The sequence below is a fragment of the Sinocyclocheilus grahami genome, unplaced genomic scaffold (genome assembly GCF_001515645.1).
Source record: "Sinocyclocheilus grahami isolate Dianchi unplaced genomic scaffold, SAMN03320097.WGS_v1.1 scaffold491.1, whole genome shotgun sequence".
Classification (NCBI taxonomy): Eukaryota; Metazoa; Chordata; class Actinopteri; order Cypriniformes; family Cyprinidae; genus Sinocyclocheilus; species Sinocyclocheilus grahami.
The window spans coordinates 484,695-499,753 of NW_015505670.1; the positions used below are offsets into that span (position 1 = coordinate 484,695).

The 15,059-nt window shown below is 34.8% G+C and overlaps 1 protein-coding gene across 1 annotated transcript; it reads right to left on the reverse strand.

Annotated features, from left to right (window-relative positions):
- Window positions 1-8,007: 8,007 nt before the first annotated feature.
- Window positions 8,008-11,028, reverse strand: LOC107554081 (scavenger receptor cysteine-rich type 1 protein M130-like). The gene is made up of 4 exons (XM_016236465.1): window positions 11,022-11,028; window positions 9,764-10,069; window positions 9,060-9,188; window positions 8,008-8,931 (listed from the first exon to the last, which is right to left on the reverse strand). Exons 1-4 carry the CDS (start codon window positions 11,026-11,028, stop codon window positions 8,678-8,680), a joined length of 696 nt encoding a protein of 231 aa, XP_016091951.1. The 3' UTR covers window positions 8,008-8,677.
- Between the last annotated feature and the right edge of the window lie 4,031 nt (window positions 11,029-15,059).

The following is a 15,059-nucleotide window of genomic DNA, read 5'->3' on the forward strand; positions in this document are numbered from 1 at the left end:
TATATCTACCCCACACACGTATCCTCTCTCTCTCTCTCTCTCTCTCTCTCTCTCTCTCTCTCTCTCTCTCTCTCTCTCTCTCTCATAACTGCATTAATAACTGCATTAGTCTGCCATCAAGGGCTCAAGCCTCCATTACTTGGTCTAAAAGACGTTTTGGATTTAGCAACGCAGACATTGAACGAGATGCGTAAGAAATTAATCCTACACACAAGAGCGTTTTAAGGACAAAAACCGGACGAATGTCTTGAAATACATCATCTGAAAAATGTCTTGAGGTGTGGTAACCGTAAATTCATATGCTATATGAATAAATGAAGCAAATAGTGCTTTATGTAAGGAATAATTGACAACGGGCCCTTGAATTACTAGAAACTAATGCACAACTGAGGTGTACCGCTTTGCGTCGTGGCAGCATCCCCAAATATTCACTATAGGCTAACTGTAAAAGCCACCGTCCTTCCGATGAGACAATAAACCGAGGTTCTGACTCTCTGTGGTCATTAAAACCCCCATGGCAGTTCTTGTATAGGGTAGGGGTGTAACCCCAATGCCTTGGCCAAATTCGCCACTGGCTTTTGTAAGTCATGGCCTCAAAGTCTCCATCCACTCAATTGGCTCTATCACTCTTTCTCCTCTCCACCTATTCATAGTTTTCACGTGACATCACACCCCAGGAATGCCCACTTGGAGGGCAAAACAAGACTTTCTTCTACTGACCGCCTGTTATTTTTACAAGGTTTGTTTTAAGTACTAATGTATTAGGACAGTGATATTAAAAGGCAAAAATCAGTATACACCTTATTGATGATGCATTATTTGTACAGGCAAGCAGATTAATCCAGAATATAAACGCAATGTGCAAAGTTTCACATTAAGTGTTTTCCCATAGAAAACCATTTTAAAGAAAACACTTAACTATTTAGAAATCACCATGTAATTTCTGCAAATGTTATTGTGCAAGTGTATTTTTGTAGTTCATTATTTTTATATTATTCATTCATATCTGAGATGTGGCAGTGGAACTTTGAAGAACGCTTGAAATTGCAAAACAATCCTGCACCCTTTCATGCCTTTTTATATAGTACACACAAACAGTATTAATTGTGTGTATGAATACCCAAAATGCACTGAGGGTCGTGGGTGAATTCCCGTGTCTCGCCAGAAGATGGCGCCCGCAGCTGAATCACCCATCCATCCATTTCCAATCTGCTGGTCTAGTGTGGGTACAGTGCAATATAATACAGGTAATATATAATACAGACTTTCAATTCTTTCCGAACACAACAAACTCACGGCTACGTTCACACTGTCAGGTTTTGGATTGACAACCGCATGTACTTCCAAGTGTGAGGTGAAATGTCCTGATCACACAGCAGCTTACATCAGAGTCTCGAATATTGTCTGTATTAATGTGCAACTAATCCCGCATTCTAATGGTGACTATCACCTGTAACCACGACTAAAGTAAATATTAAAGATGGCGACGTCCAAAACGGCAAAGCCTTATCACAGTTGGTAAGACAAATGTTCAGTTGAGGCACGATTTCCTCTGTCAAATCTTGCAGTTTTTATACCTCAGTAGGGTGGGCGGCGGAGCATTTGAGGCGCAGACCACAAAACTGATGGGAGCAGCTCCGATGGAGGACAGTGACTGAATTTAAAACTTCAGATGACACACAGCTCCTATCTCCATCTCTGTAAGAGTGTTGCCAACTTAGCAATTATGTTTCTAGATTTAGCAACTTTTCAGACTACCCTAATATTTTATTTAAAAAACACCTAGCATCAAATTTAGCAATTTTTAAAATTTGTCAACTTCTAGCAACTTTGGAAAAATGACTGAAATGATAAAAAAAGGCCATGTATTTCCCTTCTAAATTATAGAAGAACATTCTAACCAGCCAAGCAGCACATCAGCCTAGAGAGAGCTGGAGAAAGGTACCTAGCAATACACACATTGTTCATTTATATGATAGACCTTGTTATTAGCTTGTACCTATAATTGTTGATCAGTTAGATACACTGTAAGAAAAAAAGGGTAGAAAAACAGAAAAGATACTGATAATTTTCTGCCAGAAAATTATCATTAAGTTTACAGACATTTTCTGTAACCCTAAAACTCAAAATGCAATGCACAATTTAAAATACAGGCAAAACACCTGTGAAAAATCAGGAAATTTCTTCATATTTATTGTGCCATATTTTTATAGCCTTTTTTTTTTAGAGTGTAGCATACTAACTACCAATGCACTACTTAAAACTATTAACTATTAACTAAAAAAATGTTGAGAATGTTTACTAGTTAATAAGAAAATATAAAAAATGTTACTGTTCAATAATAAAAATAAATAAAATTATGTAAAAAAAAAATAAAATCCAATCATAAAAATGTGTTACTTTTACAAATAATTTATGTTTATATTATTTTACAAAATAATGTATATTAACATATTTCAAATAATATTTTCACTGAGACTGAGCATTTATGAGATTTGAGTAAATCTCATTGTTATTCTTTACAATGATTCAGTTTTGCATCATGGTTACGTAACAATGTAACTGCGAAATGCCATCACAATGTTATTAAGCAACTTTTAGCAACAAATTGGCCTGTCTTTAGCAACTTCCACCCAAAATTAATTCGTAACACTGCTCTGTAAAATTGCCAAAACCACACATGAAAACCCGCAACCCACGGAGCCCCTGACTAGTTGTCCCATTCACACACACTGAAAAAGTAATAACTTGTAAGATTTACTTGAAAAAAATCCTCGTAACAATTTGCACTAACACATTTTAAGTAAATTTTACTGCTCTAATATCAAGTACAACTTACTTACTACTATCAAGTAAAATCTACTTACTACTGAACTTAACATTCATGAAGAAATTAAATCTAATTGCACTCTAATTATGTAAATATTAATTTAGTTGTGTTTATTTAAAATGATTAAGTAAAGTTTATTTATTATTTTATAATAATGCCTTGCATTTATCAAAAATATTTAGTAAATCTTACCATTTACTGAAGTAAACAAGTAGATTTTATTATATATCTTTTGTTTGAGATTTCCATTTACTTAGTTTTATGAATATATATTACTCCCTATGATTATGATCATTGCCATTTTTTTATTAATATAACCACATAAACTGTATTAATTTTGTCTATACCAGGGGTTCTCAACTCTGGCCCTCGAGGTCCACTTTCCTGCAGAGTTTAGCTGTAACCCTAATCAAACACACCTGAACAAGCTCATCAAGGTCTTCAGGATTACTAGAGAGCTACAGGCGGTGAGTTTGATCAAGGCTGTTGAAGGGTTGAAAACCTCTGGTCTATACCTTTATCACAAATCACACAACTAAAATACAATTAAACAGTTTATTTTTCCAACATAAAAAAGTGAATCAGTCACATTCACATGACCTACTAAAGTCTGGACACACGTTTTTAAAGATGCATTCAGTAAAAAAAGTGTTATGACTGACAAAACATGCATACCTCCACTGAATGGTAATATTTGGTCTATTGAAAATATAAAAAATAAAGTATGACTGAATGCTACTTTAAGTGACTGCTGTTCTGTAATACAATTCAATCTCCATTACCAACATGAACTGCATTTGCTGCACCATACACAGTTTCAACTCCAGGAGGTATAAAATATAGAAAAAAATGACTTAACAAACAGAACAAGATAAGGGTTTAACCTGACACAGCTAGGTAGTATTGATATAACCAAAACTGCATCTAACATGAAAACCATCAGTCTATCTTCCTCCCCACACCTCAAGTTTCCACTGTATTGGCTCGTCGTAAGAGTTATGTCACCCTGTAAATGAACAGACACAATTTGTGATATTAAAACAATGATCTAAAACATTTAACCACAATTTTATATTATGCAGTGACGAATAGGTAAAAATAACAACAATAATGTTATATCATGCAAATCTATGCATTGATATATACTTGCCTGAATATGAGAACTAGACCAATCACTCCTTCTGTATGGTCCTCAATTTATACTCTGGCTTATTCTGCAGTGAATCCAAAGCCTTCCTTTTGATAGAAACGTGTTCATAAGACTTTGCTTTTTAACCAACAAATTACAGATTGTTTGACCAAAAGAAAAGATTTAACTGACAAGACTGGACTCGCATGAGAGACTTTACACTTAAATGTTCAATTAAGTTGAATGCCATCATAAAGAAATAAAGAAGCACTTTTACTAACCACTTTCTATTCACACTTTTCAAAATTAGTCCTATAAAATAATGCTGGCAACAGGTGCACAGGTGCTAGGTAGTATGTTAGCTTAGCATAGTGACAAAGCACGACAATTTATGAGATTAATACAATGTTATTGCTCTAAACTCACTCTATAAAAAAATGATATGTGTATTGTGCTAGACTAACTGAGACTTGTTACTGTTGCCCTCCTATTGGTCTGAATTGCTTGCTCTTCTCATTTGTAAGTCGCTTTGGATAAAAGCGTCTGCTAAATGATTAAATGTAAAATATGTCAGCTATTATGTCATTCAAGTGTTTGAAATAACAGAAACTAACCTTTTGCTATACTGCGCGATTGTTTTATATTAGTAACGTTAGCTAGCTAGCAGTTATAACATTGAATAACATCCAGTAATTTCCAATCGTGCTCAAGTTTTTACTTGAAAAACAGTGCTTTGTGAATCTCTAAACTATCGAAAACATTTTCACTGAAATATCACTGTGACCGCACGCAAGTTAACTTCCAGGTTATGTGAAAAAATGAAGGTTAATGTATAGTGTGTCAAGTAAACAAGAATAAAACTATCGATATGCACACGGACCAATGTATTACAAATCAGAAATCGAAAACAGAAAGACAAACTTACCTTAAACACGAGAAAATCCAGCCATGCATCACCAGCCATGCATCACCGTCCCTCTCGGATCCGTAGTAGAATGTCTTGTCCAAACACGCATGCGTGGATTGAAGTGCTATACTTTTAGATTAAAATGTACTATGTATATTATATACATATTACTATGTATATATGTAATGTATATTACTATGTATATTATAATGTAATATTTCTATGTACATTTTAAAATAGTTGTTCTCCTTGATTTTTAATATTATAAGTAGAACTTATGATGGTTAATTTAATATATTTTACAACACCACAGTTGTGAGTCCTGAAAATGTAGGGGTGTGAGTTCAAAAATAGTATGCGTTTGTCAATCCCATAAATAACCGAAATGTGTGTGAATGCAACCATAATATTACTCAAATACCGGACTGACAACCATATTCTGCTGCTGTGTGAATGTGTCCAATGTTTGTTCTAAAATTTGTTCAAAATAACAGACATGTTTCTAGCTTATCTGTCCTCCAGCTGGATAGATAAACTAGAAAAAAAAATCGGAGTCTGTGCCCATCATTACACTTAATTTCTGTGAAATCTGCCAACTTGACTGACCAAAACCTAAGAAAGGAACTATAGCAACAGTATGCCACTCTGGAATTTTTCTGTGTAGTAACGGACAGTAAAACAACAACAACAAAACATTTTATCCTACTGACAAATTTATGAGAATGTTGTCTATGTAGATAGACACTATGTATTGTGTACTGTAGCAGACTATGACAGTTGCAGGGAACTGTTATATGGCCTGTGGCCGGATGTAGCCTAGTTCTTTGACATAGTTCTTCATACCCTTCACGATCCCTAATTTTTTTTAAAAAGCTCCATTATATGTGAGCCACATTTAATCATTTTAGTCATCATTTAGATCATTTTCATTTTCAGAGCAGTGAAAATCATATCAAGGCAGCTCAAATATCCCTGAAGGATAATTAGACTGTGTCTAAGTTAAAGTTAACATAAAACATTACAAAAAAGCCACTAGTTTCAGTTCAGTTTTGGAAAGAGCAAATGATAAAAGCTCTGAAACTAAACCTGAGAGATGACCAATAAACCTATTATTCAGTAGTGTAGTAAAGATATGGCACCACCACCACACAGTTCATAAACATTAACAATACAGTTTTAAGCATGAAATATTATTGTAGACATACAAATATTTCAACATTAAATGATAATCTTTAAACTGCATCTGTAATTAAAATAGGAACTGCAAAGTGAGAAGAGAAAGTCTTGGCATTGTGATCCTTGCTTTGTTTCCAAATGCACTTAAGATGTTTAGATCTGCGCCTTTCAACACATACAAAACCAAAACTGCAAAACACACTCATTCACTTCCCCTTTTAACTGTTTTAAAAATGCATTTAGACAATACAATGAAACATCCCTTTTTTACCCAGCCTCTTTCCAAAAATGTCTTTTCACCAGTTTTGCCTGAATTGCATTCCAAAGAGACATTCTCAATGAGATGACAATCTCAAGCAGTATCCAGTCCTTTTACTTAAGATTACCTAGACTTCTTGAACTCACTCATCACTCACTATTTCTTATAAGATTATAAATTAGCTAAGCTATTAATTAGGTTCCTAATTTTAAAACACAAAAGCACACAAAAGCAAAATTACAAGGATAGCAAAACATTCCTAGAGGTATTTACTTAATGGCTCATAAGAAAATCTGATGGTGCTTTTGTGAGAAATAAAACTTTCACTCTGCACAGTTATTATGAGTTCAGTCCATCTCTCTGTCAAGATCTGTCCTTCAATCTATTTTTCATTAAACTAAGATTGTATCCTTATACAAGGTAATTTACACCACAAATTACTGTTTTAATATGTGAATAAAACAAATTGTTTTATTGTTATGATTTTTTTAAACTGATAATATTTTTGTGTGCACAATTGTGTTGATAGCTAGTCTTATTTTACTGAACTGTGAACAAACATTCAAGCTGCCCTTGCCCATTAACTCTTTCCCTGTCAGTGTTTTTAAAAAAGGTGCCAGCCACCGCCAGCATTTTTTATCATTTTCACAAAAGTTTAATGGCACCCAGAATATGTATGAATATATGAAGACGCAATATGTCAAAACAAAGAACAGAGCTTTTCTATCAACACTTGAATGTGGGTATGTTTCATGAAAAAAAGCAACATTTTAAACAAAAAGCTGAGAAAATCGTGTTTTTGTAAAAGATTTTTGATCAGATTCAGAACAATGATCAAAACATAGATGGAGAAGATCACTTCCATCAACATATCCAAAGCTTGCACGGTCCTACACCACTTCCTGGATTGTCTTTTTATTTGGTAACATTGGGCAGTTTTGATTTATTTGCTGCTTTAATGCTTGATGATCACTTTTACATATGCATATTCACGATCGCTTGTTTCTGCTTCTTCTTTGCTGTGTTTTGATCCCATTTGAGAAATTTCCGTCAGTGGCGGGGAAGCGCGGTCTCATAAATGATGGAAAATTCTGTCAATGGTGGGGAGAGTTAAACAGCTCGCATGAAAAAAAGCATCTTTTATGACATATATGAGCAAAGTCCAAAACTGACACTTGCTTAGTGCTAAATATAAGTAAAATGTGACTTTTTAAAAGAGCGTCTGACCCTCACTGTTTTCATCTCGGGGTAAGGAATTGTCTGATTGACATTAAGCCCCTGCTGGTATTCTTCATTGATAGCAAATGCTATAAGCCGATGCTTCAAATAAAAGTTAGTATTTATGTTTTATTTAATGAATGACTACATATGTAAAACGTCAAATGATCTCTGCAAAGAAGTGAAACGAACTGTTTACATGTGATAGAAATTAGAAAGGGGAATAAAGAAACCACATCAGATATGCATGTTTTAACATTCAGAGAATAGCTCTGTTCTCAGAATACGTTAACACACTGATTAAGCTGCAAAGCAGATTTGAGGAAGTGCCCTTTTGGACAGCAGAGATTGTGAAACAGTGTCAACATGTTCAGCATTTCCTTAGCCCAGAGAAATATAAACTGGATTTACAGTGTATTTGCAGTTGTAATTTTATATGACAGCTTTATTCAGCGGCAACTTGTGTAGAATCCATATATTACTAACATATATTATTTATAACATATATTAAACTGTTTGTTTAAACATTTTTTATTTTAAATTAAATTATTTAGGTATCCAGTGGGCAGTCATGATAAAAGGCAGACATCACACAGTAACAGTAACTCATTTGCGGGTGTCTAACAATAACAACAACTGAGAGACGAAGACACACAGCAGAGGGGTTGTGGGTAGTTGTGTCACACTGTGAACGGATACAGCTACTGCTTTCAACTTCCTTATCGGTTGTTTAGAGAACACATCTTGAGAAGCTGTCAAAATCACTATCACTTTAAAAAAAAACTTCATACTTTTTGCTAATGCTCTGTTAACAACTGCTAATTTGTTAGTGCCACCATTTTCAGTCAAATAGACAAATTGATGCTAAAAGATAATCCACACTTACATTCCAGAGATTTGTAGAGAATTAATATAAGTAATGTTCAAAGAGTCTTTGTTCTCTTCATATGCAAAGAATAATTTATACTTGGACATTGATTATTGGATATAATGAATAATTCACTGTGAACTTTACTTGTTCCTTGCCTGGCAATTCTGGCTCCATTTTTGTGTGGCACTTTTGTGTAGCAATGGAGTCTTGTCTGATATTTAGTCCTGTTATCCATTCAGAAGGTACTGGGTCTTTTATTTTGTGAAAAAATTTCCATCAAATAGCTTTCATAAATCTTCATAGTTATTGTCCAGTGTACTTCTGTTTTCTGTAATATTAACATTGACATAGTCCTGTTCTGAATCGTCTGTTTCCACATTGACGTAGTCTGGTTCAGAGTTATCTTGATCTACATGAAGGTAATCTTGATCAGAGTCAGAGTTTACATCATCTTGACTACCATCATCCATATCTACAAGCTCATAGTCATCCTCAGCAGCCTCTTCATTCTGGTCATTATGGAGCACATTTAGCATATTAACTGCATCATGGGATACAAAGTACATTGAAACAAAAACATTGTTTTACTATGATGGTAAGATGTTTCAGCACTGATATTTGCAGGCATCCCAAATTAAATGTAAAGTACATTATTGAAATCATTCTCACCTTTTGAACAGGAGCATATCTGGATTTTCTTTTGTTTTTGTCTCCTCCTCACCAGGAAAATGATTAGCAGTGCAGACAATATGAGCAGTACAGCTGTTACCACAACACCAATGATAATAACTGAAGAAGCTGGAGGGAAGATTTTAGGACATTAAAAAGAGTACACCCTACCTTCAGAATGGCCTACTACTGTAATGTTTCTGATGAATGATTCCACATATTTGTTTTAGCTAATTGTTTAAATTAAATATTCAATTCACTCATGAATTAAGGTGTGGTCACATTTATCATTGCTCTGCAAAATTATGCAGAATCTGTGCAACCAGGATTTTTGCACAAGGGCAATAGTTACCATGTAGGTTTCGCTCATGCAAATTTGGGACCTTGACCAGCAGAAAGCTGCTTGGTTTGCAAGTGATTTCTGTGTGAGATGTGCTTCATTCATCACTACACTACTGACAATGAACAATGGAGATTTGCCCAGAAAAATCTGATTGAAATTTCACAAATATGACTGCACATCACTATTAAAGACAGTCACTTGTTGTCACCTACTGGCATATTGTAACCTGCTAAAAGAATCACTGAAAAATCCCCACAACTAATACACAGACTGACAGTCAGTCTCAAACCCAGTGCTGTTGAACTACACCAGCACTCTTGCAAAGAACACTTTGATTTAGGGAAAGACTAAATACTCATACCTGAACATATGACTCCAGCATCGTTACTCTGAGGACAATTATTTCCATTGCTTCGATGAGCGCACTGTGTGATGGATGACTCGTCTCCCTTACAGTTGACCTCACTCAGCCAGACATTACCCCTTACCCCAAAAAGAGACTGGCCATCTGCAATAACAGCTCTTCCACATCCCAACTGTCTGCACACCACAGCAGCATCATCAATGTCCCAGGAGTCACCACACACTGTCCCCCACTTGCCATTATAAAAGATCTCAACTCTTCCAGAGCAGGCATCTAAACCATTGACCAGACTGATGTTTTGAGCTGTTAAATAGAGAAAATTAAGCAAATATTAAGCTCACATATTCACAAATAAAACAACCTGCTTTAAAGGGATAGTTCATACAAAAATTAACATTCTGTTATCAAACCTGTATAACTTATTTTCTTCTGTGGAACACAAAAATATCCTTGCTGTTCTGTTCGATAATTTAAAAGTGAAATAAAAGTTTGTTCCATTTGAATGAATCGTTGATTCACAAAACAGCTTTCATGAGTTTGTTTGCCCATATAATCTTTAAGCTATTAAGGTTAAATGTATTTGGCTTGCTTTCCACAGTGGAGAGGGTCGGGGAAGCAGCTTCAATTCAAGCTTAGATATATCCCCTGGTGGGACTACTAATGCTTGGAAGATGAGTGTGGGTAACAAGAAGTCTAAATTGTGTTGTTAGGGAGTTGGAGGGATGCCGAAACAGCTGATGTCAGAGCAAGGTGAGTAGCTGCTTACTTGCCCAGAAAGTTATTTGAAATACTACATAGGTTCACTCCTCCCGAAACAATTACTCTGGACAGTACATCACACATGAACAGGTGCGTGAATTAATGGAACAACAGAAAGCCTTCTATAAAGAAATTGTTTGCAACAACAAGAAAGCAACTTTAAAGTTTGTATGTACACCTTTATGGAAACAATGAGTGTCAGAATGGACTCCATTTTGAAAGAGCTGCAGGAGTTGAAAGTTAGCCTCCAATTTACACAAAAGGAGGTGGACGATTTAAAAGCGGCAAGTGTAAGTTTGTCGTCTAATTGTAAATCAAATGAAGGCGACATACAAAAACTGGCGGAATCGATGTTGGTGAACGGACTTTCTAGATGCCCAGACCAGACATCAGAATGTGATTATTGATGGAATTCCTGAAGTTGAGAATGTAAAGGGGTCAGACTCAGAAGAGAAGGTGCTGGCTCTTTTTAAGGATAAATTGGATTTGGACCCACTCAACATCGGTATACAGAAAGTTCAACGAGTTGGAAAAGTTCTTAAAGTACAGGATGAAATCTGGAGTCAGCCTCGCCCAACAGTGGTGTCGTTTTTTAGGAATCAAGGACAGAGATCGAGTGATGGCCAACGTGAGAAAGCTGAAGGGTTCGAATATTTTTATGAACCAAGACTATTCTGAATCGGTTCGAAAGAGGAGAAAGAAACTGATTCCTAAAATGAAAGCTGCATGAGAAAGAGGGGACATTGCTTTCTTAAGGTACGATAAACGAATTGTTCGTAAACGGCAAGCAAAGGAGAACATGTGAGGATGCGACAAGGATCAAGTTGTGCAGTGATGTGCTGTATATTGTATGTGTATTGCTGGTTTATTTCCAAAAAATATGTAAAATTTGCTCATTTGAATATTTGTAGTTTGAGGAACAAAGTTCATGAAGTTGCTGATTTGTTGCTATCAAACACAATATTGTTGCTATATCTGAAACTCATTTGGATGAGACATTTGATGATAATGCTGTGTCTATAAGAGGATATACTTTATATAGAAGGGATAGAAATAAGTACGGAAAACATGCATACCTCCACTGAATGGTAATATTTGGTCTATTGAAAATATAAAAAATAAAGTATGACTGAATGCTACTTTAAGTGACTGCTGTTCTGTAATACAATTCAATCTCCATTACCAACATGAACTGCATTTGCTGCACCATACACAGTTTCAACTCCAGGAGGTATAAAATATAGAAAAAAATGACTTAACAAACAGAACAAGATGAGGTTTTAACCTGACACAGCTAGGTAGTATTGATATAACCAAAACTGCATCTAACATGAAAACCATCAGTCTATCTTCCTCCCCACACCTCAAGTTTCCACTGTATTGGCTCGTCGTAAGAGTTATGTCACCCTGTAAATGAACAGACACAATTTGTGATATTAAAACAATGATCTAAAACATTTAACCACAATTTTATATTATGCAGTGACGAATAGGTAAAAATAACAACAATAATGTTATATCATGCAAATCTATGCATTGATATATACTTGCCTGAATATGAGAACTAGACCAATCACTCCTTCTGTATGGTCCTCAATTTATACTCTGGCTTATTCTGCAGTGAATCCAAAGCCTTCCTTTTGATAGAAACGTGTTCATAAGACTTTGCTTTTTAACCAACAAATTACAGATTGTTTGACCAAAAGAAAAGATTTAACTGACAAGACTGGACTCGCATGAGAGACTTTACACTTAAATGTTCAATTAAGTTGAATGCCATCATAAAGAAGCATAAAAACACTTTTACTAACCACTTTCTATTCACACTTTTCAAAATTAGTCCTATAAAATAACGCTGGCAACAGGTGCTTTAGGGTTAGGTAGTATGTTAGCTTAGCATAGTGACAAAGCACGACAATTTATGAGATTAATACAATGTTATTGCTCTAAACTCACTCTATAAAAAAATGATATGTGTATTGTGCTAGACTAACTGAGACTTGTTACTGTTGCCCCCAAAAGAAAAGATTTAACTGACAAGACTGGACTCGCATGAGAGACTTTACACTTAAATGTTCAATTAAGTTGAATGCCATCATAAAGAAGCATAAAAACACTTTTACTAACCACTTTCTATTCACACTTTTCAAAATTAGTCCTATAAAATAACGCTGGCAACAGGTGCTTTAGGGTTAGGTAGTATGTTAGCTTAGCATAGTGACAAAGCACGACAATTTATGAGATTAATACAATGTTATTGCTCTAAACTCACTCTATAAAAAAATGATATGTGTATTGTGCTAGACTAACTGAGACTTGTTACTGTTGCCCTCCTATTGGTCTGAATTGCTTGCTCTTCTCATTTGTAAGTCGCTTTGGATAAAAGCGTCTGCTAAATGATTAAATGTAAAATATGTCAGCTATTATGTCATTCAAGTGTTTGAAATAACAGAAACTAACCTTTTGCTATACTGCGCGATTGTTTTATATTAGTAACGTTAGCTAGCTAGCAGTTATAACATTGAATAACATCCAGTAATTTCCAATCGTGCTCAAGTTTTTACTTGAAAAACAGTGCTTTGTGAATCTCTAAACTATCGAAAACATTTTCACTGAAATATCACTGTGACCGCACGCAAGTTAACTTCCAGGTTATGTGAAAAAATGAAGGTTAATGTATAGTGTGTCAAGTAAACAAGAATAAAACTATCGATATGCACACGGACCAATGTATTACAAATCAGAAATCGAAAACAGAAAGACAAACTTACCTTAAACACGAGAAAATCCAGCCATGCATCACCAGCCATGCATCACCGTCCCTCTCGGATCCGTAGTAGAATGTCTTGTCCAAACACGCATGCGTGGATTGAAGTGCTATACTTTTAGATTAAAATGTACTATGTATATTATATACATATTACTATGTATATATGTAATGTATATTACTATGTATATTATAATGTAATATTTCTATGTACATTTTAAAATAGTTGTTCTCCTTGATTTTTAATATTATAAGTAGAACTTATGATGGTTAATTTAATATATTTTACAACACCACAGTTGTGAGTCCTGAAAATGTAGGGGTGTGAGTTCAAAAATAGTATGCGTTTGTCAATCCCATAAATAACCGAAATGTGTGTGAATGCAACCATAATATTACTCAAATACCGGACTGACAACCATATTCTGCTGCTGTGTGAATGTGTCCAATGTTTGTTCTAAAATTTGTTCAAAATAACAGACATGTTTCTAGCTTATCTGTCCTCCAGCTGGATAGATAAACTAGAAAAAAAAATCGGAGTCTGTGCCCATCATTACACTTAATTTCTGTGAAATCTGCCAACTTGACTGACCAAAACCTAAGAAAGGAACTATAGCAACAGTATGCCACTCTGGAATTTTTCTGTGTAGTAACGGACAGTAAAACAACAACAACAAAACATTTTATCCTACTGACAAATTTATGAGAATGTTGTCTATGTAGATAGACACTATGTATTGTGTACTGTAGCAGACTATGACAGTTGCAGGGAACTGTTATATGGCCTGTGGCCGGATGTAGCCTAGTTCTTTGACATAGTTCTTCATACCCTTCACGATCCCTAATTTTTTTTAAAAAGCTCCATTATATGTGAGCCCCATTTAATCATTTTAGTCATCATTTAGATCATTTTCATTTTCAGAGCAGTGAAAATCATATCAAGGCAGCTCAAATATCCCTGAAGGATAATTAGACTGTGTCTAAGTTAAAGTTAACATAAAACATTACAAAAAAGCCACTAGTTTCAGTTCAGTTTTGGAAAGAGCAAATGATAAAAGCTCTGAAACTAAACCTGAGAGATGACCAATAAACCTATTATTCAGTAGTGTAGTAAAGATATGGCACCACCACCACACAGTTCATAAACATTAACAATACAGTTTTAAGCATGAAATATTATTGTAGACATACAAATATTTCAACATTAAATGATAATCTTTAAACTGCATCTGTAATTAAAATAGGAACTGCAAAGTGAGAAGAGAAAGTCTTGGCATTGTGATCCTTGCTTTGTTTCCAAATGCACTTAAGATGTTTAGATCTGCGCCTTTCAACACATACAAAACCAAAACTGCAAAACACACTCATTCACTTCCCCTTTTAACTGTTTTAAAAATGCATTTAGACAATACAATGAAACATCCCTTTTTTACCCAGCCTCTTTCCAAAAATGTCTTTTCACCAGTTTTGCCTGAATTGCATTCCAAAGAGACATTCTCAATGAGATGACAATCTCAAGCAGTATCCAGTCCTTTTACTTAAGATTACCTAGACTTCTTGAACTCACTCATCACTCACTATTTCTTATAAGATTATAAATTAGCTAAGCTATTAATTAGATTCCTAATTTTAAAACACAAAAGCACACAAAAGCAAAATTACAAGGATAGCAAAACATTCCTAGAGGTATTTACTTAATGGCTCATAAGAAAATCTGATGGTGCTTTTGTGAGAAATAAAACTTTCACTCTGCACAGTTATTATGAG